We start from the raw sequence: 23,634 nt of genomic DNA, 5'->3' as shown, positions 1-23,634 counted from the left end.
TGTAATAGTACACACGATATATCCACATAACACATACTTTATTGGTTTCAGTACAAAAAAAAAGGAGATCAGCTTTCTCCACAACCTCCCTAAAACCGCAGTAGCATTACAAAGGTAGATGACAGGCATTCCAGCACCTTTATTCTAAGACTACAAGACAGTTAAAGACACTTCAGGTAATTTGGTAGGGGGGGAAAAAGAGCCCTGACTGACGCATTATGTGACATTTACTATGGCTTTTTTCATTATTGTTGTTCTGTGTCTGTACCTTCTTGTTTGAACGCACTTATAGTCTATGCTTTGGATAAAAGGTGACAGCTAAATTAAAAATGTGGTGTAAATGATGATAAAGACAGAAACCGTAGCTTAGACAGAAGTATTGTTTCATAGGAAAGTTCACTGCACCGAGATGCAAAGGATAATGACAATAAGGAAGGGACCGAGGCAAAGAATGTTGAGGTGTTTTTGCTTTTGTTCATTGTAGTTTCCTTTTTGGGGAGGGGAGACGGGTGGGGGGTGTTCAAGGCCTTCTCATGGTAACTAAGGCAATATGTAAAACTATGAGGGTGTGTCAGAGAGAAAGGTTTCAGTCACTAATGCAGGTAGTTTCAGCAAGGAGGGATGGAAGAACTCATAAACAAATGCAAATTATGGCATAAGTGACACAAGACGACGTCTGTTCACTCAAGGCCTGGTCTTTTCCCACGTGTCGTCTCTTCTTGCATCTCAGTATGCACACCCTGCAGACGCCGTCGCTTCACACTCAAATTAAAAAGGGAAACGCAATGAGATATAAAAAGTACAAAAAAAACATTCATAACATTGTGCAAACAAAGTCGTACAATTATTTACACAATAGCTTGTCATTCCAAGGCCTTAATTATTATCTGCAATTACATAACAGGAGCCACTTCCATAAACCCATAAATAGCTTCACCGGCGTCGAAGGACCATCATTAACATGTTTTTCTATTTCCACGAGTTAACCGTGAAGGGAAGTGTGATAATTTGCAAAGTTGTCCACGCAGACAAAAGCCAGACTTAATCTTCATCGCTGCTCCATGCGTCCTGAAAGGCTTGATTCACTGAAGACGGGGCCCCGGCAGCCTGCAAGGGATCAGGACATTCAGCTCAATACCACGACAAAAGCATGATACATGTGTGCACAGATCTCATGGGTATAACAACTACTGCTTATGTGATGCATGTATATCCCTTTCCCGTTACCTGATTTGCACTTTTTGGCTCGTCCTCCACATCTGGGGAGCGAAGGACAGGAATCCACGCCAGGATGTTACAGTCTTTACCTCCAGTGTAGAGCTCCTGCGTACGGCCCAGAACAAGGACAGCTCAGGTTCTGACACGCGAGCTCACACCATATTACAGGAAACAAAAGAGGAGGAACGTGACCTTCCACCTTGCAGCACTCCCAAACTGTGACGTCGGCACCTGCTGGAACACCGGCCAAAGGGGCCGAGAGCCAAATAATGAAGGGACTTAAAACTGTGTCACCCTCTCTGTGTCAGGCGAGTGATCGGTATCGATATGTCGGACAAGCTGCCTCTCACAGAACCAGGACGAACACGGTTTTAAGGACGAGATCTCCTTTCCCGGAGCTCTCCCGAGTCACGAGCTGCCGAACAGCATTCCTACGTTACACGTTCGACGGATGTTGACATCGGCTTATGGAGAGGGCGGCGGTTGGAGCATTTGGAAAAAGGATGTATAACTAACTAGACTCCCGATTTCAGCCAACAGCTCGAATGAGGACGGGTAGTGCTTTTAGTCGGATACGAGTGCTACGGGCGTCAACATTTGGAACTTCCTCACATTGGGCTCACGGGACGCTTACGTCTCGCAGATGCCGAGCCTCTTGTTGCCTGGGCGCACGTACACAGCATATGTCACACATTTCTGAGAGTGACTCAACATCTCACCGTTCATTCCTCAGCCGGAGAAACAGGCACAAGCAGAGCATTGCGCGTACGGATGAAACTGAACCAAACACCTGACAGAGGAGACGGACGCTGTGTTTGTGCAGTCAAACCGCCGCCGCCCGACTTCTGATCGCGCCGCAGTCGACGTTCGACCCGGGTCGCACAAAGGGGACGTCCGCTATTTGCATTTATGGCAGCTCCGTACGGCCGGGGGAATGTCGACTTGACCGCGTTATCGGTCTAGCCCTCCCCCCTTCTCATCAGGCTCATTCGAGGTTGCCATGGTGATTGCAAATGTCTAATAGCCCTTACAGCGACAACAACAAGCGCGGCGGTTGAAGAGATAAGCAAAAGCACACAGGAGAAGGGCTACAGCTGACGGGCTGAGCAAACACGGGCCGGGCGATGGAAATACAAACAGGCTACGGGAGGGTTCGACGCGGCTCACCTGGTAGTCCGGGTGGAGCTCGCAGCAGTCCACGTTGTTGTAGTGACCCCTGAGCGTAGAGACCAGCTCTCCCGTGTGGACGGCGTACACGGCCACCGAGCTCTCGCACGGCACAAACACAAACTCCGGGCCGCAGCCGCGCGACACGGCGAACTGGAGCTTCTTGCGGTTCCCGTTGGAGACCTTCCCGTAGTTCACCTGAGGGACAAACCGCACACGCGGCTCAGATGTGGACAGTTAGCGTTGTACGCTAAAAGCTACGAAAACACTGCTCGTCTCTGAAGGTGTCGTTGGAAAATCAGGGCTGCCTACAAGTTTTCCTCCTTTTTTAAAAAGGTTTTTAATCAACTTTTTGTTGAGTCACATAAACGTTGTTGTAAACAAGGTTCCACAGACAGCAAGTTAATCCATTCAAACAGCATTCAACACTGAATATATACAAACCACCACTTAATTGCAGAGACAAGGAAAAATAAATAAGTGAAGATAGCAGATAGAGAAAACAAATATAAATGAATACAACCCATGGACAATTGTGTCGAATGTCAAAGTCGTCTTGCCTTCTATCAAAGTGAAACATATCGGTGTCAGGAAATGGGGCCTTAAAGAGAATGAATCTGAGTGAGGAGGTCTCAAGTCTCTGCAGCCGTTTATCTTTCCATCAGGGCAACATCTCTAACATCGTTCCGCCGTGCCTCTATCGACGGGGTTCAGGAAACAGCCGTGAGTGCAAAGTGGTTCTCTTGGGCGCAGTTAAACATGCAAACGGCCGACCTGGAGTTATGACGGAGGTTACGTCATCGTTCAACAAAATGATTAAATTCAACTTTCCAGACTCTATAGACCAGAGAATAGAACACTCTGCACCAACAGCTCAGATTACCATCTCCATATTAGCATTTTGAAGTACCTTTATGGATTGACAGACAAATAATGAAAAAATGTTACTTGTTTTTTTCCTGAGAGATTTTTCTAATAGAGGTCAAAGCCCTGTCCTTCAATCGCCACCGATACCACAGAGGTAAACCCAGGTGCTTAGTGGATGAGAGGGTAAAGGTTAATCCCACGGGACCCTGGGGGGCGCGAATTTAGCAACTATTCTGGAATGTGAAACGGAATTCTGTAATAAATTGTAATAAACTGGGCCGAGTTGGATTCTGCGGGAACTTTTGAGAATTTGTTGAACGTTTTAGACTGCGCACAGAACTACACGCACGTCACGTCCCTATCACATTTTATTGAAGACGTTTATGCTTTTTATAACATAAAATAAAAACATATGTGAAATATACAGTAGAGACGTAGAGGTCTGTCAGATGTGTTTGCTATGGGGAGTTTATTTTATTTCTAACCCTCTATTGTTGACGCCCCTCTTTACTAGCTTGCAGTCTTCTTCTATACAGCAGCACAAAAGGCTCCTCAGGCACAATAAACTAAACGGTGGACTCATTCATAAAACGACAGCCTTTTACTTTCCACCAGAAGAACAGCCCAGCAACACCCCGACATTAAAGGCCCCTGAAACTGAAACCATCCAAGTCTATTCAAAACCTTTTAGGCCCCTCAAGTCACATGTTAATGTACTTTTCCAGGACTGAAATCCAGCCTAAAGGCAACAAACGACTTCGTCCTGAAGGTGCAGCATTAGTCCACTTCATTCATGCCTGTGAAACAGGTTAGAATCGCATGGAGCTTTCCGTCTACGCCATCAACATGCAGCAGACACTCTGGCAGCCCCATCGATAATCAAACCCTGATCATTGGTCAAACAATTTAATTTATTATCGGTCGTAAAATGGAAAAGAATATCAACCGTGGCATCGTAAAACAGCAACAGAAAAATGAGAACAGGAGACGTTGTTGCATTGTATAGTTGGATACATACAACGTAGCTTTAGCAGCAGGTTACGTTTCTCTCGTGTGGCTTTGAGAAATACAAATGGTTTGATCATTTTATGTAAAACAAGGCTATAAAGCAAAGTTTTCAAACACTTGAGGTGAAAAACGAGGCTGATTGTTTGAATAATTAGTCTGCTCTCTGGCTTTTATATTCTCTGCATCATCGCTCCAGGTTTTATTTAAATGTTTAAGAGTGATGGATGAGAGGAAACAGTATAACTCATATGTGAAACAACAAGCCGCATGTTTTTGGAAGAACTCGTACAGCAGCATTCTGTATGCTCTGCTCCCTTGTGAATGCCGCTTTAGGTTAAGACAAATAAGTATGGAGGCGTACGTCCTCTGCACCATCAGGGGAATTTATCTCTGTTTATACTCTTAACAGAGATATCGTCACCCTCAATTCCATGCAGGCTGCACTTCATGTCAGCCTTCAGTCTAAAGGAACATAAGATAAGAACATAAGATGTTCCTATAGAAACATCAAACAAATGGAAGCATGAACTGCGCTTAAAAAGGACCAAAGACTAAACGTGGTGGTACTTGCTGACTTTGGAGGAAAATCAAATGAACTGAGACAGGACGTGGCTGAAAGGTTTTACTGTGAATTAAAAAGAGGTGTCAAACGAGTCGGCTCAGGATGGACAGCTGGACTGAACCTTTAATTCATAAAACTGCAGGTGGCCACACCTGGATCATTTTTTGTAGTTTTTGTAAAACCAAACTAGACATTTTTGGTACTATTAAATTCATTAATCACACTTCCTCCGTGGATCTACTTTGGTAGAGGCGAAATAAACGAGTCTTCAACTGCCTCAACTACGTAACCCCGAGTGTTGATCCGGGTAGGTTAAAAGGACAACGCGTTTCATCTCTCACACAGAGCTTACCAGTGTGTTTTCCCCGGTAGCACTATTCCATAGTCGCATCCGGTCATCGGTTCCTGTGGTGAGGAGGTAGAGGCCATCGCCAGTGAAGCACAGGCCGTTGACTCTGCCGTTATGCGCCGTGTTCACTGGGGAGACACGGTGACGTACGTTGGTCATGTCTTTCCTCCTCCACCGTCATCGATACCCAGCGTTGATCATACGTCCCGCATTAATCACTCATATTTTAATGGCATGATGTTTGAGTGTGATTGTTGTTCAAATCTCTCGTCTTGATTTATAACAGTGGAAAAATAGGAAGTGAATTGCAAACTGGTGTGACTCAGTGTATCTCTCAGATGAACAGTCAGTTGTGTGTCACCTCGATCACATGAAGTGATTCATTATAAATCTAAGCTAAGGGGAATCTGTTGTCCGTCTATTTTCTCCTACCAGCAGCTTTCAAATGCATCATCAGATGCATCATCGGCCAACTTCAATTTTTACTTCGGGCTCATTTGCACCTCAGTTCCTAGTCCTAGTATGTGTACAGTAAGTCTGTGCAGGTGAATGCAGTGTCCTTTTATAAAAGGACATTTAGAACAGTGATTGGCTGATTGGAGAGTCATTGGAGTGGAAACTTTCTGGACTAGGATGATGCATTCCATCAGCATACAGACAAAGGCCCAATACTGCTCACCAAAAATGGCTCCCAGGGAGGCGGTCTGACTATTACCTCTGCCCTGATACCTGGAATATTCCTTCTCTAAAAAAAAAGCCTGGACGTTTCCGCTGAGACCCGCCCACTGCGTGAATGAGAGAAACGACGGGGGGAAGGGGAGGGGAAGGGTGACAGTACCTGCCTCGGAGGCGGCTTTGGATTTGTCTCCGTTGTGCTGATCCAGACTGAAGAGACAGCCAGAGGCCCGACGCACATCCCATACTTTCACTTTGCTGTCTGCACTTAAGAGGGAAATGGAGGAAATTAACTTTGTTTCAAGCTCTCCTTGTAAATGAACAATTCATTCCTCTAAACAAAAAATAAGGATGATCGACCTACTAAATAAAAAGGCGTGCTCAGACACACACACCAGTGTTTGTTTGTTACGGGCCAGTTTTCTGTTGGATACATGCTGCTCCATAATAGCATATCATACTCCTCCCTGTGTGTCTCTCGGTGCCAGTTGCTTTCAGAATGCTGCACTCATCCCAATGGGTCAATTAGCAGGTCTAATGTAGCATAAAACAGCTAGCCGCTGTATCCACCATGTGCTACACTGACAGGGCTGCTGGTGCTGCCATCTCTCTGCGGGCGATGTGGTGCCATTATGCCTGACCCGGGGCGGCAATGTGGCCAGATGGGCCGGCACTGATCTGACGAGAACTGTGGGGACCCAGCGTGGTGGGGATTGCCCAATACCCACTAACACTAGTCCGGGATGTGCCGGGATGAGCCTACCTGGCAGTTGCTAAGATGTGCTCGTATCTGGGCGACCAGCGCACGGACAGGATCTCTGCTCTGTGACCTGGAGGGGGGGGGGGGAGAGTTAGTGTGTGTCTTTGTGATGTAAAAACCTTTTCATGTGTGTTTCAAGCAGCTGTGTGTATTCGTGGTCTTGTTCACTAACCCTGAAGAACTTGAATCCGTGACCCAGATTTAAGGTCACACAGATGGATTTTAGGGTCTTTGGTGCCAACTGAAACACAGACAAAAAGGCGGTGGATGAAGGGGTTTCAGAGGGTTGCCATCATTTAACTATTTGTTTGTGTTAAATCTGCGTAAACCAAGTAGAGATGCATAAGAAGGGGGAAGGTGAAGGTGTGGTTACAACAAACACCGACTGATACGGACCACTGATAAACGTGAGCTAACACACCCTGCTACACCTCGGAGCAGGGTAAGCTAGTTAAGGAAAATAACCAGGACAAACAAGTTGATTAGGATGGCATTCATATCTAAAATACCTCCTGCTGCTGCTTTTTTATAGACACGTACTGCCTCAAAATGTCTCTTAGATTAAACAGGGGACTTTAGAGACATCAGAAACTTGTTTGACAAGCATTTACACCCCTGAGAGGGAATGACACATTGAGCCAAAAGAAAACTGTCACCGTGATCCTCTACAGTTAAAAAACAGGTGTGTCAAAGGAACGGAGTGTATGCTTATTAATGAGCACATACTCAGGAGGAAAGAGAAACCCGTTGGTCCTGCTCGGCAACGTGGTGAGGCGGAAACTAGATTCTTACAATTTTTCACCCCAGAAATCTGTCTCCGAAGGAGAGTCTGTGTGTAAAGCAGCTTCTGGCCCCTCCAGGGTCGTAGAGGAAGAAGTTACCAAGTGACCAGGAGGTGGAAACTGGGGTACGTTGTGCATGTGTGTGGGGGGGGGACAAGAATGTTGCCTTAAGTCCAATGCTTGTTAGCGCACAATCCCAAAAATGTCAACCGGTACCCCGCAGATTCCATGAGTTCTTTGTCTTCTTTGTCATTGCTTCGTCACACACCTGCGATGAGACTGTGCTTCCTGGCAATGGGGGACAGGTGGTGGCTGTAGACGTTGCCCTCAAACTCGAAGACTTCAGCGGGCTGAAGGATGACAAAGTGAGGGAAAGGGAAGGTCAGCCTTCTGTGCGCTTAGCGCTGAAAGAGAATGTTAATTTGATGATGAAATACACCTCTGTGACCTTAAATAAAGCCCCAGCCTCAACGTTTAACTGGAAGATAAATTCCCCACAGTGCTGAAGTTCAGAAAATTAGGATTCGGTAAAGATAAAGGAGAGGGAGGGAACCAGCCGCTCAGAAGGCAGCTCATCCGAGCAGCATTGGCGGCCACAATGAAAATTCTTCAGCAAATATAAAAAGGGTCTCTGTACGCAATCTGTCAGTGTGTGCCAGCACTGCCCAATGGATACACACACACACCCGCGCGCAGACACACAAACAGAGGAGTTACTGTTTTCAAAAATGTACTATATATACACATTGTGCATACCAATGCTACACATACACTAATATGCAAATACAAAACCACAGTTAATAATTGAATAGGCCTGAGTGAGAGTGTTCGTATGGGACACAAAAGCACACATCGTAATACGAATGAAAGGTCGCTGGTTCTTTTCTGTCCTATGCCTGACCTTTTGAGGTAACTGGCCCACCATATGTGACCATGCTGAAGCAGAAAATAAGAAAAGTTTTTCAAAGAGTAAGTGAAGGGATGATAAAAAGAGAGAAATGGTAGTGGAGTTATAAGTGTCAGCTATTTACTTAAACTAATCTGAAATGTGCGATGCGTGACCAATTAATTGGGGAGATCCAAATAAGTTTATACGGCGTTTCAACTCCATTAACAAGTTTACACAGCTTGTATTGACAGTGATTGTAATTGTTTCCTTTCAAATTCACACATGGCAGACAAGGGAACTAATTATCCAGCTACACCTTATGACCTGGAAACTCAATGGATGCAACATTTCACACAGAGTCTACTTAGACAATGGGGGACATTCCTTACCTTCAGCGTCTCCGTGTCCCAGACTTTCATCGTCTTGTCAAAGGAACTGGAGACAAACATGCCGGTGTCGTAAGGGTACCACTGGACCGTCTCTACGCTGAATTTGTGGACATACCGATTTGACCTAATAAAACAAGATCACCAAATGTGAGCAGATCAATACGAAACTACAACGACACAGATCCAGCCTAGTCCACCAACCGGGCTCAAAACAGAGAAATGCATTTGTGTAGAACCACATAAAAGCAGTGCAAAATAATCAAACAATAAAGCTATATTCACATTGCAAACCATGACGCTAAATTCTGCTGTAGACATGTAGGTGCATACTTTCAAGACAGATGGTTAACAGAGCAGCAATTAATACATTGTTTTATTACGGGTCAGCCTTTACAATGCAGTGCTACCCTCTAGTGGGCAAAATCAGTAGAGCATCCCCCTCACCTGCCCACCGTGCAAACGGACTTGCATGTGTAGTGGAGTTTCCCACTATAGTTCTCCAGGTCATAGATGACGATCACTCCATCTGCTCCACCAGACAACATGCTAAAGAACAACAAGGTTGAATTCATCAACAGCGTGGCTTCATCTAATACAGATGCCACGTTTCTACCGAAGTACGAGTGTCGGAGAACTTCAGGTATTCAGATTACCTTTTTGAGGTTTTTTTATGTAATTTCCAAATGCTTTGTGGAACCAAAAGCAAAATGTCAGTCAACAACACGACCCTGGCCTCTTATCACAAACGTTTGTTCAGGATAAACCTAAAACTATCATTTCACACAGTTTCAGGGGAAGATAGCAATGTAATTCATAAATCAGTAGAAGTTCAATTGCGCCTAGAGTTGTAAAAGCAGACTATTTTCTCCAAGTCGATAGCCATATCAGAAAGTTTCAGTACCCCACTATTATTAATAGTATTGTTAATATTAATATTATTAATAAACGCGTATTTGAGATGCTCAACAGGGCAGCTGGACTGCTCCTGTCTGTACCTTTAAATCAGTCACACACAAACACACATTACGCTTTATAAACCTAATTAGGACTACTAAGACTTACTATCGGCCCTCTACTACTTCAATGTCTATGGTGTTGATGCCATTTCCGTGGATTCTGTCCACTTCTCTGTCAGGATTCAACGTGAGACTCAGGACCCTTTGAAGAAAAAGATAGAAGCGATAAACATTACCAGACAATTCATTAGATTTAGACTAATAAATTATATATATATATATATATATATATGTGTGTATATGTGTATATTGTTTAAATAACATACTAGTAGGGAATAGCAAAATTACCAGACATTATTCTTCAATTGAACAAAATAAAGAGACAATTGAAAGATTTAAACTAATTATTGAACCAATCCATAAAAACAGTCTGATACTTGTATGTTCACAAAGTAATTTATTGAGTGACTTTTGTAAACATTAGCTAGTAAAGTATGTATTTTTTCTCATCGTTTTTCATTGTGACGACATCATACAGACTCAAATGACTCCACAGTGAAATCTTTCGTTCATCTTAGTTACGTATGAAGACAGCAGCCTTCTTCGTGTTGTGTTTTAGTGGAGACACAAGCAGATTCCCTCTCACCTTCTCGTTGACTCTGCTCGTCTCAGTCGCAGAGGGTCGTCCAGGCCGGCCTGCCGTGCAGTCAGAAACCCCAACATTGCTTCAACTTAAATGACAAACGTTGGGTTTCACAGCAGGACCAACGTTAAATTACTCGCTATTTGCCATTGTTTGCTAACGTTAACTTAGCCGAAGGGCTAGCATGTCAACTACAGCGAAGAACGTTTTTAAACCAAACTAAAATGTTAAGCGCCCAACACGTCATGTTTGTATCTAAAGCTCCGTACTTACTAAATACAGTATTTAATCAAATTATGTGTGTTTTCATATTTATTCAACTAGCTTCGCAGCAGAATCATACAAAGAGCCGCCATGTTGTGACGTAATTGCTATTCTATGACAAACGCGATGATTGGTTACTCAAGTACAGCCGTCCAATCAAAAGCCGGTTTATTTATTCTCCACCCAAACCTTGTAATCTTGCATAAAGAATCCAGCGAGAGGGCACACAGCGACCAGGGCGCACGAAATACACTCCGAATAACTTTCGGGTTAATCCTGTGAAGATGAGCAGGATTTCTGGAGTTTTGCGTCGTGCGTTCGGAATAGTGCGCGAGCACGTCGGGACAGATGCTTCGGGAAATCACTATTACATAGTCCCAGAACAGAAGACGTGGACAGGTAAATTAAACCTGGTTGTGTTGACATCAGCCAGCTGTGGATTCATTTAATTGCAATATTGACGCGTGTGGAGAAATCCAAATATGATTTAAATAAAAACGTACTTAATCCCTTTTCCGTCTAATACCCGGGTTGTGTGCACCTTGACAAACTTTGCTTATTTGAAACCACTATGTTTGATATTAACTTGCAACGCACACTGTACTGATTATAAAATATGAATATTCCACTGATGTACAATGTACTGTGCATTTGCCCCCACTCTTTTCCTAAAAATGCGTTGCTGTGGATTTGACTTTATCCTCACCCCCTGTTGTACAAAAAGCTCCTCACTAGATGGAGCCACCGGCTCAACTGGAACATTCCCTCAGTAGTGTTTTGACAGGATTATGTTGGTCTGCACACGAGATTCCACTCACTTTTAGAGCTAAGATCATGTTTGCTCCGCTGTCACTGCACCATAAAAGAGGAGAGCGAGTTCTCCACCGTTGCAGGCGAGATGATCGCTTGTGTGCGGCGAGGATTTGGAAGGAGGTCAAATGTCCCCAGTGACGCAGACCAAGCAGTAGAACTGTGTCATGGGGCTAATCCGTGGCGTCCTTCACACCGTCTTTGCCTGAGACTGGGGCCAAGGACGCACTCCGTGGCATTGTGAAATCGATATCCCGGCCTTACTGTGCGTCCCTCGTCCAGTTGTCCTGTCTTTCTCACGCAGTGTCTCGTGTCCGAGATCGACGATGGAGCGGTGTCGGCCATTCTAGTCACCCGCCCCGGTCTTAATTTCAAGTGTTTACAAGAAGAAGATACTGAATTACTGGTACACTACACACGCTGACAACAAAAACACTTCTTGGAAATTGCCAGTGATGATATCCACACGCGCCAATGAACTGGAAACTAAGTGGTGCACTAGATGTGAATCTAAGGGCTGTCCTTCTTTAGTTACTCATCAGCAGAAACCAGGCTAATCCCACTTCCCTCTGTTTGCCATTATAGATTATCAACTGGGGCCCTACACCAGACAATACGCATCGTGTCCGGGGTCACAGTTCAAGTAGCACAGCCTTTTTCTCGTACCAGGCACAATGCTCACTTGACCAGGTTGCTTTTTGGCTTATAAGTAACAAAACGGTTATGCCTCGTGATATTTACCAGAATGATTAAGCCACATCACAGTAATCTAGGAACAATCCCACCTACACAGGTTTGGGTTTGTCTCCCTCTCTTGGTGCCATGTTACACAACTTGGGTAAAGCCTTTCTTTCAGTAGCATGGCGTTTATAGATATCACAGCCTACACGGCCAACGTTCACCGGCACTTTTCTAAACTCTTTTTCCTTTTTTTTTTTTTTTTTTTTTTTGCTCAAGAGTGATTGGCCTCTGGCAGGTTGCAAGCCCAGTTTCAATTTTTTTTTATATCTAACTTGACTTTGTGCTTCACCTTTTCTCGGCAGAAACCTGCGCCCACCTCGTATTTATAATTCATTACAAGGCTGCTCCTCCGGCCCTGGCTGTCAGACTATTCAAATGAGACATCACAGTAGTCCATATTCAAGCACGCTACCGCATTCACCGCCCCATCACCATGACTGGCACTGTGGAGATGCTAGTTGGCCTGCAGAGAAGTAGAAGGAAAAAAAAAAAAAAAAGATTTCCAAACAAACCCACTCATAAACCCCAGACGGGCACATACACATAAACACTCGTATACGTCGATATCAAACAAATGGCAATACACGGAACACACGTTGTCCTCCTCTTCTTTTCTTTTTGCCGCCACTCACCCGGTCCAGCCTTGTGGAAATAAAGCGGATGCATTATTCAGTCCATATGTCTTGCTAAAGCGGGCTCTTTTTGATCTTAAACTGATAGGCCATGCGTGGGCCCGGGGCCTTAAGGCATGGACCGCAGGGCTTTGCACTGCAGCACACGAGTAGTGGTTGAAGTAGGTAAGGAGTCTCTCTCACTCTCTCTCGCACTCTCAACTCTGCTTACTTCTTCCATTCATTTGTCCATCCCTAGTGTTCAGTCAATCCCTCCCCACCTTTATCCATGCTTTGCTGCTCCCATTTCCTACCTCTCTCTTTACTTTAGAAAACTGGGGCGTGAGCAATTCCTTGCGTGGCAGGATGTGTATGAGAGGAAAATGCAGAAGAAGAATAAAAGCCAGCCGCAACTCCTTTTGCTTTACTGTCCCATCTCAACAACTGGCCCGATTACTCCCTCTCGGTCGTTCCCCTTTTGATTTCCTTGCGTTAGCCCTTCTTTCCCTTGCCCCCCCTGCCCCTCCGTTTGAAGCCAGTCCAGTGAAGATTCCTATTCACAAGGTTGGAATAGTTCAGCTCCGAGTGTGACGCACACGGCTAGAGAGGCGGAATGTCTGTCACCGTCCAGCTAAAGGAGGCCCAGGGTGCGCGGAGAGAACCACGCCGTGGGCCGTGGAGCTCCAGTGGTTGTTGTCCATGTCGGGGGGGCAACAAGAGTGAAAAAAGCCACCGGCAATCCAGCCCGTGGTCTTTTTATACGCCGTTTGCCGTTGGCTCCATTACGCCGGATAGAGAACCTATATTACCTCCCTGTGTGTCTGCGTGCGTCTGTCCCCCCCCCCCCTCAGGCCCGGCTCTGCCTCGCACCGCATGGGGCGCCACGTCACGCTGCCCGGATGAAAGCGAGGCATTCTGCGGACGGGCTCATTCGTCTTCGGCAGTGGGCCCGCAGCTTCCGACGCCCGCCTTCCCTCCCTTTTATTTGGGAAGAGAGGCGCGCTGACATTATCGGCCGCTGCAGGCGCATTTGAAAATAATTGCCTGTATGATTGCTATTTTCTTACCTCTTTTGAGGAGGTGTAGCTTTTGTCTTCGAATCAATGGCTGCTCAATACTGGACAGGGGAAAGGCAGTTTCCTTTCATGTGCCGGTGAAAAGGATGTATTTTTAGTGCTATTCATTTTAGCGGTGTGTGCCATGCAGTTTTAATCTATTGGTCCTCTCCGCTGTGAGGAGAATGGAAGGGATTCAGAGGTGCTCCACGCTGCTGCAGAGAAAAGATGCATTGACTTGTCGTCCTATCACTATCCCTCGCTCTTTGTCTATTATTTATTTGATTCCCCGGCTCTGTTCTATGAAGTGAAAAACTGAAAAGGCCTCAGTTCTGCTATTTCAGGATGGGTGACTCTGGGGATTGGGGGAGGAGGGTGTGTGTGTGTTGTATTAGTGTGTATCTGTGCTGTGTGGTATGAAAACTACGTGTGTGTGTGTGTGTGTGTGCACGTGCATTTGTATCTGCTTTGTATTTAGTTTTTTCTTCTTCTTTTTCTGTTGAAGGAAAGAGAAGGAAAAAAACAACCCCTGTGATTGTGTGTCTTCTCTCCACTTCATGCCCAAACACACTTAACACAACAACAGATGGCTGTGTGTCATCAGAGCGTTGATTCAAGCTGCATATTTCCATGAAAAGAGTCACTGCGGAGAGAGATGGGGGGTCCAAATGGCTGTTCATCCTGCCACAAGTCTTCCCCAGGGTGTGATGGAGGAAGGTCTCTGCTACCGTAGGACACCCAGTCGCTGTTCGCCGCGGAGCGGCCGCGTCCGGAGCCGCCACAGTAAATCACGCTAATTGATCAGCCGTTTTGCCAATGACGGTTGTTAAATCATTACGGGGAAACCTAGTGGGTTTAGCTCATCCCGCCTTCCACTGTTTGCCAAGCGTGTGTGTTTGTATGTGCCTGTGGTGGAGGGTTGTGGAGTGGCCTAACTACTTCATTAAAAAGGCATTTGAAAAGATAGATGGTGAAAACGAGAAACCGGCCCATTTATTTATTTTGGTAGAGGAGCACAAGTGGGCACAGCTCCAATATCGGTAGTGCAAGCACCTTGCAGGGCTATTGAAACGCTGCATATGTACACCAGGTGTGTGTGTGTGTGTGTGTGTGTGTGTGCGTATATGTCCCCTGTCTCACTCTTATTTGAATGCAATCAATCCGATGCGGTTCATGACAGCAACAGAAAGACATTTTCTTTTCATTTGTTGTGGATGCGATTCACCGTCCGGTGCGTTTCCCCCTCGGCCTCCCTCCATCTCTCCCTCCCTGCCTCTCTCTTTCTCTCTGGTCAGATGGCCAGCGAGATGTTTTGACACCTCGGGGCTCCTTGTCCGTCAGAAACTCAGCCGGGAGGACTGAAGGACAGACCGACCCGACCCAACGCAGACGTCTCCCGGAGCCTGCCGCTGCTTATTCAATTCAGAATATTTTAATAAAGGAGACAGGCGGCGGGAAATAAGGCTAGGAGTAAGGGAGCGGAGATAAGGCCGAGGGAGATTCACAGGAGGGTGGGGTATAGAAAGTGACTGACAAAGAACGAGGGGGGATGCTGACATGCGGGGTGAAATTATAGAGTGGGGGGAAGAATAGAGGGAGTGAAAGTGAAAGGAGGGTTTCTGGCAGAAAGAGGGCGAAATGAGTGGGTGGGACAGACAGACAGATAAAGGGGGAGAGAGGGAAGGTGGAGGTAGGTTAATGGGGGAAGAGTGTGGGTGGGGAGGGGTTTGCACTGAAGGTGCAATGGAAGGGGAAAGGGGTTGGATGAGAGTGATGGAGGCGAATGGAAAGGGGTGGACAGCTTGGTGTATGGACATCACACGTATGGGCCTCAGAGGGGCCGGGGAGGGAGGGTGGGGGGGGTCCACAACGCTCCACAGCCTCACAAAGGACACCGAGTTCCTGGCTCGCCACGGCCCCTTTCTGTTACCCCGTTGGGCAGGGAGGAGACTTCAAGAGGATGGGTGGTCTTAAGAGGACGGGGTTAAAGTGGCTTTAGTTAAAGGTAACACACGGGGGAAATCACGGGTATCCTTTTCAGCGTGTTACTGCTTTTTGTATGAATTATTCTCCGTTTTTGCCTCAGCGGCATCGACAAACGCACTGAGGGCTGAAAAAGAACGAGCAGCAGCAGCAGGCCTTTCTTTACGCCTAAAATCTCCTCCTTTCACCAGAACCCATGCAAAACAACGGCTGGCCTTTTCCCTCTAAACCTCATCCCGCATCATTAGGTTCAGGGATAATGGGTAACCATGGTTACGGGCCTCACACATTCCCTCCATGTTTTTCCAGCGGAGGAGAAAGCGAGAGAAAGCAGGAGAGGGTATCGCTACCTGGTTTGCTCATCGGATCACTCCATCTTCATAAAGCTGGCCATTACCATGCTGGCATCGCACCCCCCCCCATTCACACCGCTCAGCTGGAGAGGAAATAAACCAGAGCAGCCTGATGGGCTCGCCGCGCCACAGACTGCCTTTTGTTTCCGCCACGGTGTTGGGTGGTCTTCCACGGCGAGACCGCCGCGCTGTTGTCTAGAGGGAGAGCGAACGTGGCGTCCCAATTTCCTTTTCTTTCTTTGCACGATAGACGTCCCCGTCGATGGCGAGGAGCCTGATGCTTCGGTCCGCCCGTTGGAGTCAGACGTAGAGAGCTCATTCAGTTTTGCTCCTGTCCCCCCCCCCCGGATGTTGCAGATCGAGATGCGCTCCCCTGACATCTGCTTCCGTAATCAAAGACAGGCGTGCGGGGGAAAGGCACACCGCGAGAGAGACGGCACGAGGCGCTCCGGAATGACATTGTGGAGGTGAAAAACCTCCCAGGTCGCCCCCAGCAGCACTCACCTGGGAGCTGATGTGTGATGTCGGGGTGTGTGTGTCTGTTTGTGTGTGTGTGTGTGTTGAAGCAGGTGATGGGGTTTAGCGGCGTGTGTTCAGGGTTCAAAGAGCAACCCTCGCATCACGTCTTATTCTAACGAACGGGAAGGATTGGCGTACCTGCCGTTTTGATTGGCTCCCGGCCCGGCTGCCAAGGCAACCCCCCCCCTCACCCGTCTCCTCCCTTTCCCTCACCCCCCCCCCCCTTCTACACCCCCGGTTCCACAGCCGGGCTCGCAGATGAGTCGAGCGCAGACAGGTGAGATGGCTCATGAATATTTATGCGGTGGGATTTCATTCCTCTTGCCGCTGGCCCCTCCCCCTCTCCAACGCAGTGCTGCGTTTGTCCTTCACGGTAAGAGGCAGCGTCCTCGCTCCTGTCCCTCCGGTTAATCTGACTGCTCTCTAGCGTGTGTGTGTGTATGTGTGTGTGACGGGTAAGTAGGTTTCCCCGAGTGAGTGATGAGAAGGCAGACCTGTGACAAGGGGGCCCGCTGAGATCGAGAGCCCCCAACACCTTTCACACCCCTCTGACTCTCTGAGGCCTGAACTGTGAAGCAGAAAGATGGCTTACGCCCAATTTGCTGACTGCCTGACAGACCTCAAAGTACATCCTATACAAAGGTAACATTAAGGATTATATAATTTGATTATTTGCAGAATTGATAATCTGTTTATTTAAACTGATGTGGATAAAGTACAAATTGTACCAGTTAAATATTGTTAATTTTTTTTTTCTTTATTTCTAAATGTTTCTAAAAGGAACGCAAACGTTCAGCTACACTGGACTTTGTCATTATTTACAAGCACTAAAGCCCTTAAATACAAAATTGCCTTTTAATTCCCTTCTCTCCCTTTTATATCATTGTAATATATCCAATTATGTTTTTATTTACGTTATAATTTTTGACTGTTGATCAAACACAACAAGGTATTTTAAGACATGACTTTAGGCCAGACTGATTAATTAGTCATGCCGGTAATTGTTGCTGTTGCAGGCGGCCCCCTGAGCTCAGCATTCCCTACGCAAATGATGTGCCAGGCCAATTCTGTTCTGCTACGCTGGGTCAGGACTAGGCCCCTGCGCGGTGAAAAGCCTTCTCCAATAACCCCAATACCCACACGCCGGGTTGCTGCGTGTTCTACCTTTCCTACATTAACATTTATTAATTACTCCTCACGTGAAGTGATGCCACTGGGAAGAAGCGCTTGGAAGCTGCGTAGCTCACGTGTGGAGCAGAACAACACGTAGCCTCGTGTTTTGTCCCGGCTCAGAGATTACCCAGCGAGCCGGATTCCCCCCCCCAATCAGACCGACAAACCTCCTCCCAATGTGTATGTGGTGGGAGGATCAACCGTGTTTCATAAATATATGTACATACTGTATTTGTTATTCAAATCCAAGGATAAAAGCCGTGGTTGGAAGGGGTTTAGTCATGCTGCGAAAAGCAACAAGACGAGTGGAGCCATGTTGGACTGTGGCAGAGGGGGGGGCACAGACGGAGGAAAAAGTGGGTTCCTCTCGTTATGTGTATTAGTTCGGCATTAGCCGTATTCGCGCACATTGCTGGTGGGGACTGTATCGTAATTGTACCAATTCCGTCTGTTGCCACCCACGCCAATGCAAACACGGCTCGGATCTGCTTTTATAATTAGCATACCTGTTAAACGTATTTGAGTATTGCCTAGAGAACGCAGCCTTTTGTTTGCTCGCAGTTATTTTTGTTCCGCTTTCACGGGGGGGGGGTTCTTGGAAAACCGTGTCTCACAAGGCCTTTTCGAGGCATACATGCAAACAAATGCGAGGATCATGAAACGTAAAGCTGCAGCGCTGCAGCCTGTGAAGCCCTATAGTGACAACCTAGTGGGAGGCAACGCAGAGACCCAAGCAATAGCCTAATTAGCTGACCTGATTACTATAGAGGCTGAATCAAGTATGGAGAGGAATCTCTCTCGCGCGCACACAGAACATCACATGTGTTAAAAAAAAAGAAGAGTGTTTTTGTCTTTACGGGGGGGAGAATCAACTTCTTCTTTGCAAGAGCTTAAGCAAACACGGGGCCTCCCGCACGCACACTTAGCCACTCCGGAGCGCCATCGCTCAGCCATCCCCGCGCCGCGGCTATCCGTTATGGCTGAAGTAAACATTAAGGCCATCAGTCTGCCGTGCGCGTGGAGGTGGTTGCCTCCATTTGTCCGTGTCCAGTCGGCTGCGGAGAAACGGTGATGGTATCCTGACAGATTGTCTGTGTTTTGGAGCGTGTTGTTTTTCGCCCCCTTTGCCCGTTCATTTCTCTTCTCCCAGCCATGTTTGCCATGCATCATCTCTCTCTCTCTCTCTCTCTCTCTCTCTCTCTCTCTCTCTCTCCCCCCCCTCCTAACCCCCTCACTCCTTGCCTCATCATTTCTTAGAGGGATGGGAGTGATGCAGAGCCGTCCGGCTGCCTGCGAAGAGAAACTGTGGAAACACTTGTTATTGGGGAACACTGTACAAAACACCGCACAAAGACAAGACGAGACTGGCCCCCTTATTCTGTCTCCACACCCCCCCCCCACGCCCCCACCCACACCCACACATTGCGTCCCTACTACCGGCGCGTCTTCATGTCATTGTGTGCCAGCCAAACTTGTCTAATCAGCAGATTTCGACCAAAATAATTGGCGGTGGCCTCGCTGCAAGCGAGCGCCGTGCTGTATACAGATAGGGAGAGGAGCACTTAATATTCCACGCGGCTCGTGCCTCTCCTGTTCTCTGTGATATCTGACCTCTTTTGTCTCCGGCTCGGCTTGATGTTGATTTTGGAGGGCATTGTTAGCCGGAGCGCCGCGATTGGCGGGGCCCGTGAGTGAGGGGGGCTGTGGTTGGCTGGGTTAAAGAGGGAGGCTGATTTGCATAAAGGCTTAGCCCAGATTTGGAGCCACTCAGCGAGATCTGAGGAGAAGGGCCCGAGGGCCGCGAGGTAATCATCCATGGCCTGTCACGGCGCCGTCATCCCTCTGTGCGTTTGTGGGTCTGTGCGTCCGTCTGCGGCGCGAGCATCGTGGCTGCGCCTCTTTGTGTTTGTTTGTGTTTGCTCTTTGCGTTTCGTGCGCATCGCTGTCGAGCATCTCTTTGCTCCATGTGTTTGTTTTGTTGTTTTTTTCTACTTTCAGTTACATTTTTTCTTTTTGTGTCTTTTCCAGGCAGGCTCATCCGTGCCAAGCGGATGGTCGAGGCAGCCAATCCTACAGAATATGAGTATATAGAGGGCAACATACCGATGGAGTGGGACGGTGAGTCTGGACCACAGCATCACAGCTGTCGCATGCTTGCTATCACTAACGTCCTGGCACGTTACACAAAGTGCTGCACAAATAACGCCGAATAACATGTCATGGATGCCTCTATTGGGGCCTTGTCTAATACATTGATTTCCTTTTTTGGGGGGGGGTACTCTTTATATCGTGAAATTGGGGTTGGGAAAAGCGCATTCACGAGTTTATCAAAGATGCCGTCTGCTGGAGTTATACAACCGTGTCACAAAATAGTGTTTCAAATTTTCTTACAACTGGATACAAACTGTTCCCTCTGTCTCAGACTGGCTTTATCCACCTTAAACCCCTCATCCTGCTTTGCCCCATCCCTCATGCATTTTCATCAGGATGCAAATAAGAAGGGGATAAAAGAGGCCCAGAATCCCTGCGCTAGCTGGAGGAAGAGTTGGAGAGCCTCTCTCTCTCTCTCTCTCTCTCTCTCTCTCTCTCTCTCTCTCTCGCTGGCTCCCTTTAACCTGCGCTGCTGTGCAGCCAGCTCAGCCAAAATAGAGCTCATAGAGAAAAGGCAAAAAGAAGATCGACGTAGTGCTGCTCAGGAGGAGAAAGAAGCACAAAGCTCCTGATGGAGAATGACAGAGTGTGTACTTTCAAATCCAGAGATCAGAGCCGATCCACGCAGCTCTGCCTCCACTAAAGCAGCGCTGGTGCGTTGAGTTTATCAGGTGTAGAACTTTTACCACTTTTACCACAAGTGAAATGAAACGAAAACCAAGTGAAATGAAAATAAAACCCTGGATGCGTTTTTTTCCCCCCAAACCAGCCTGGTTTTGCGCCGCGCTCCTCTAGTGCCCCCAAACTCCAGTGATGCTGCAGCCTTCACATGTGACTGCAGGTTTTGTTTGTGCAGTGTGTGTCTGTGTGTGTGTGTGTGTGTGGGTGTTCTCACTCTTGCTCTTTTTATTCCTCTTTTCCTTTTCTCTCCTCCCAGCTTGGATCCGAGGCAGACGGAAGGAGCCCCCCTCCGCCAAGGTACGTCTCCCTTCAGCCTCCCCGCTGCGCTGATGGTTGGACTCTGGGGGGAGCTGGTTACCAGGGAGGGAAAGAAGCGAACGGAAAGGCTTTGATTTGTTTTTATCTCACCGTTTCAAACTGAATCCGGTAACTTTGGGGGACAGGTGTTAAAATAAACAGCAGCTGAAGTGCATTGATGGCGAGGCGGAGAGCGAAGGCAGCCTCTGAACAAAGGGGCTCACTGACACCATGTCCTAGTTTACTTCTTCTTCTTTTTTTTTTCTCAGCAAAAAGCCAGCATCTCTGCTTTTTGAGTGTTTTTACAGTCTCCAAGATGGGAACGTTATTGTGCCTCTCGCTGGGTTTATTGCTCTTTTAAATGCGAGAATGCTGGAAACGATTTGGCCCAGCGAAATGTGGGTCTATAGGAAATCCCTTGGAAGGCCGATACCCCGGCACTCCTTCTATCTTGTCTGTCCTCTCTCCCTGCCAGTGGCCCATGCCATCCCCTGCCCCTGTTGCCAGAACATTCTCTTCCAATTTTCTGCCTTGCGTCGGCCCAATAGCTTCCACCGACAGCTGGACGGTGTTGATGTGGCCAGGGCTTCACTCCCGGCACATTACCCTACCCCTTGTCACGCTCCCTCTCTTCCCGGTCCAAGCCGACATAAATTGATTGGATTAAATCCTGTCATTAACAGGCTGGAAAGGCAGCTCAGTATGTTTGCCTCCCTCCCCAAAGCGGGGCCTTTTTTGGCCGACGGCGCCCCCTCCCTCTCCCCTCCCTCTCCTTTCCAGTCCTTTAGTTCTGCCAGAACACAACAGCATTATGCCCAGTCCTGCTTTTTCCTTTTTGGCTCCTCGTGCCAGGGAGAGGCTCACATCACTGGACACTAGCTGTGGCTCGAGTGGGGAACTATTCCGCTGGTGAACTACAGCATGTTTGAGGGTTGGAATTCTTTCCGTGAGCTGGAAGGGCTGCTGCTGCTGCTGCTTTTATCGCCAAAAGGAGGCCTCCTGTCACGTCGGTTTACCGATCCGTTCCAAGCACTGCGTTTTTAGATGGTTTGAGAGAACGCGCTGGTACTTTCTAGTAAACACTTCATACTCGACAGGCACATTTGTTCCTGGTACTTGAGACTTTTCTGGCTTGACTTGTGAGTCGTTGACTTTTTGTGCCCTTTCAGAGGCAGTTGATCAGGAAGGGGAAGTTATCACTGACTCAATGTCGCAGGACTGTTTGGAGTGACTTTACTCTCTCAAATCTTCAAGAAACAGCCACCATATATCTATTTCTGTAGATTCAACCTATATAGATACAGAAAGTATTCTGTGTTTTCTAGGGTTTAGATAGAAGCTATTTTCTTGCCTGTTAAGACAGTAGGCTGTAATAGTTGTATTAATTGTTTGCATCTGGGTGCAGTCAGATGTTGTAAACTACAGCTAGGTTAGTTGTGACAGTGGACTGCAGGAGGAGGACTTTCAGTCAGCGGCATCAAACCTGTAGCAAACACAACAGTGGGTAGGAAGTGAATGATTAATAATGCACATGCAAGTGTTTATCAGCAAAAAACTTGAATCGATGCATTTTAATCTGTTAATCAATGCCGTGCCGCGCCTCTGGATCCAGGTCACGTAAACTGATTCTATTACGAGGAATGATTGTTATGTAGCTGACGAAAATATTCCATGAATGTCAATGGCTTCCTGAACTTAATAAATAATTCTAGGCCACATCGTCCTTAATGGTTTTCCATCATCCGTTTGACAGGCGTGGCCATGAAAGAAAAAATAATCAAATTGTATTCTATGATGTATTAAATTTAATTTGGTTGCTACTGCAGGAACCTTGGATACGCGTGTACAGTAAGTACGTCCGCCTGTGTGTTTTTAATAGGAGCTGCTGAAGAACGAGTTGTACAGGAAGGACATCAAACTGAGGGCCAGGGAAATGGATGAGAAAGATCTGGCCCTGCAGGCTAAGGAGTACGAGGAAGGTCTGGTGGCGAGTTCCGCGAAGACTGTGGCGAAGGGCCACGCGTCCACCGCCAGCTTTGGCAAGCAGGAGATCAGCGAAGACCCCACCAGCACTGCAAACGTGTTCCAGCCTGGATCCTGGTTGCCCAAGAAATAGACCGAGACATCCACCGAGGCCGCTGTGACATGTGACACAATCCAATAGAAAAACACTGCGATAGCAAATACTTCCCGTGTGAAACTGAAGTATACTAGAATTACCTAATTTGGTTGGTGCATTTCACAGTGGAAGTATTTATTACAAAGCGGTTTAATTGGCCTGTGTTACAAGATACACAATTCCATTCTTCTAGTCCTGCTCTGTATATATACACAATACGCACTGCTCATCTTGAAGCTGACTGTGGGCGACTACAACTGACATGGCCGTACTTGCAGTGGTCATGGGTTTCACAAACTACTGTATTGTTTAACGGATGTTGTACATTTTCCAATAAATGACTTGAATAGCTCTTTACTCCCTACCAGATACCTGTAATGACAGACCTCAAGAATTTGACTATGACCAAAGATGTCATGGGGGAAAGCACATGTTTAATCCTGTGGGTATGAAGTAGATACGATCCCCGTTAACTCAAAATTGAACCCTTACATCAGCCATCAGGACGAAGCCATGAAACCCGGCTTACATTAAATACTGTGCTAATGTTCCCTGCTTGTAAATCAAAAGATTGGAGAACATGGTTTCAGTATATTGATCCCCAGTAAGAAG

At 47.0% G+C, this 23,634-nt stretch overlaps 2 protein-coding genes across 3 annotated transcripts; one reads left to right on the top strand and one right to left on the bottom strand.

Moving 5' to 3' along the window:
- Window positions 1-21: 21 nt before the first annotated feature.
- ercc8 (excision repair cross-complementation group 8) lies at window positions 22-10,728 on the bottom strand. Of its 2 annotated transcripts, none has more exons than XM_040194902.2 (12): window positions 10,269-10,728; window positions 9,729-9,824; window positions 9,111-9,212; window positions 8,667-8,790; window positions 7,657-7,738; window positions 6,779-6,847; window positions 6,610-6,676; window positions 6,010-6,113; window positions 5,175-5,299; window positions 2,386-2,583; window positions 1,228-1,323; window positions 22-1,107 (listed from the first exon to the last, which is right to left on the bottom strand). In XM_040194902.2, the coding sequence occupies exons 1-12, from the start codon at window positions 10,343-10,345 to the stop codon at window positions 1,042-1,044; spliced, it is 1,206 nt and encodes a 401-aa protein (XP_040050836.1). In that variant the 5' UTR covers window positions 10,346-10,728; the 3' UTR covers window positions 22-1,041. The 2 variants fall into 2 exon arrangements, with proteins under 2 accessions (XP_040050836.1, XP_040050837.1); XM_040194903.2 differs by having other exon boundaries at window positions 6,014-6,108; window positions 10,269-10,719.
- ndufaf2 (NADH:ubiquinone oxidoreductase complex assembly factor 2) lies at window positions 10,698-23,379 on the top strand. The gene is made up of 4 exons (XM_040194906.2): window positions 10,698-10,928; window positions 19,803-19,892; window positions 20,863-20,903; window positions 22,783-23,379. Exons 1-4 carry the CDS (start codon window positions 10,814-10,816, stop codon window positions 23,017-23,019), a joined length of 483 nt encoding a protein of 160 aa, XP_040050840.1. The 5' UTR covers window positions 10,698-10,813; the 3' UTR covers window positions 23,020-23,379.
- The last annotated feature ends 255 nt before the right edge of the window (window positions 23,380-23,634 follow it).

Source organism: Gasterosteus aculeatus, chromosome 13, assembly GCF_964276395.1.
Source record: "Gasterosteus aculeatus chromosome 13, fGasAcu3.hap1.1, whole genome shotgun sequence".
Classification (NCBI taxonomy): Eukaryota; Metazoa; Chordata; class Actinopteri; order Perciformes; family Gasterosteidae; genus Gasterosteus; species Gasterosteus aculeatus.
Note: the sequence above shows the minus strand (reverse complement) of the source record. Positions and strands in the feature narration are given on the sequence as shown.

Coding starts and splice junctions, on each gene's coding strand:
- ercc8 (XM_040194902.2), bottom strand. CDS start 10,345: ATGTTGGGGTTTCTGACTGCACGGCAGGCCGGCCTGGACGACCCTCTG. Junction 7,739..8,666: donor GGGACACGGAGACGCTGAAG/GTAAGGAATGTC, acceptor GTCATCCTTCAG/CCCGCTGAAGTCTTCGAGTT. Junction 6,114..6,609: donor CACATCTTAGCAACTGCCAG/GTAGGCTCATCC, acceptor TTCCCTCTTAAG/TGCAGACAGCAAAGTGAAAG.
- ndufaf2 (XM_040194906.2), top strand. CDS start 10,814: ATGAGCAGGATTTCTGGAGTTTTGCGTCGTGCGTTCGGAATAGTGCGC. Junction 10,929..19,802: donor AGAACAGAAGACGTGGACAG/GTAAATTAAACC, acceptor TGTCTTTTCCAG/GCAGGCTCATCCGTGCCAAG. Junction 19,893..20,862: donor CATACCGATGGAGTGGGACG/GTGAGTCTGGAC, acceptor CTCTCCTCCCAG/CTTGGATCCGAGGCAGACGG.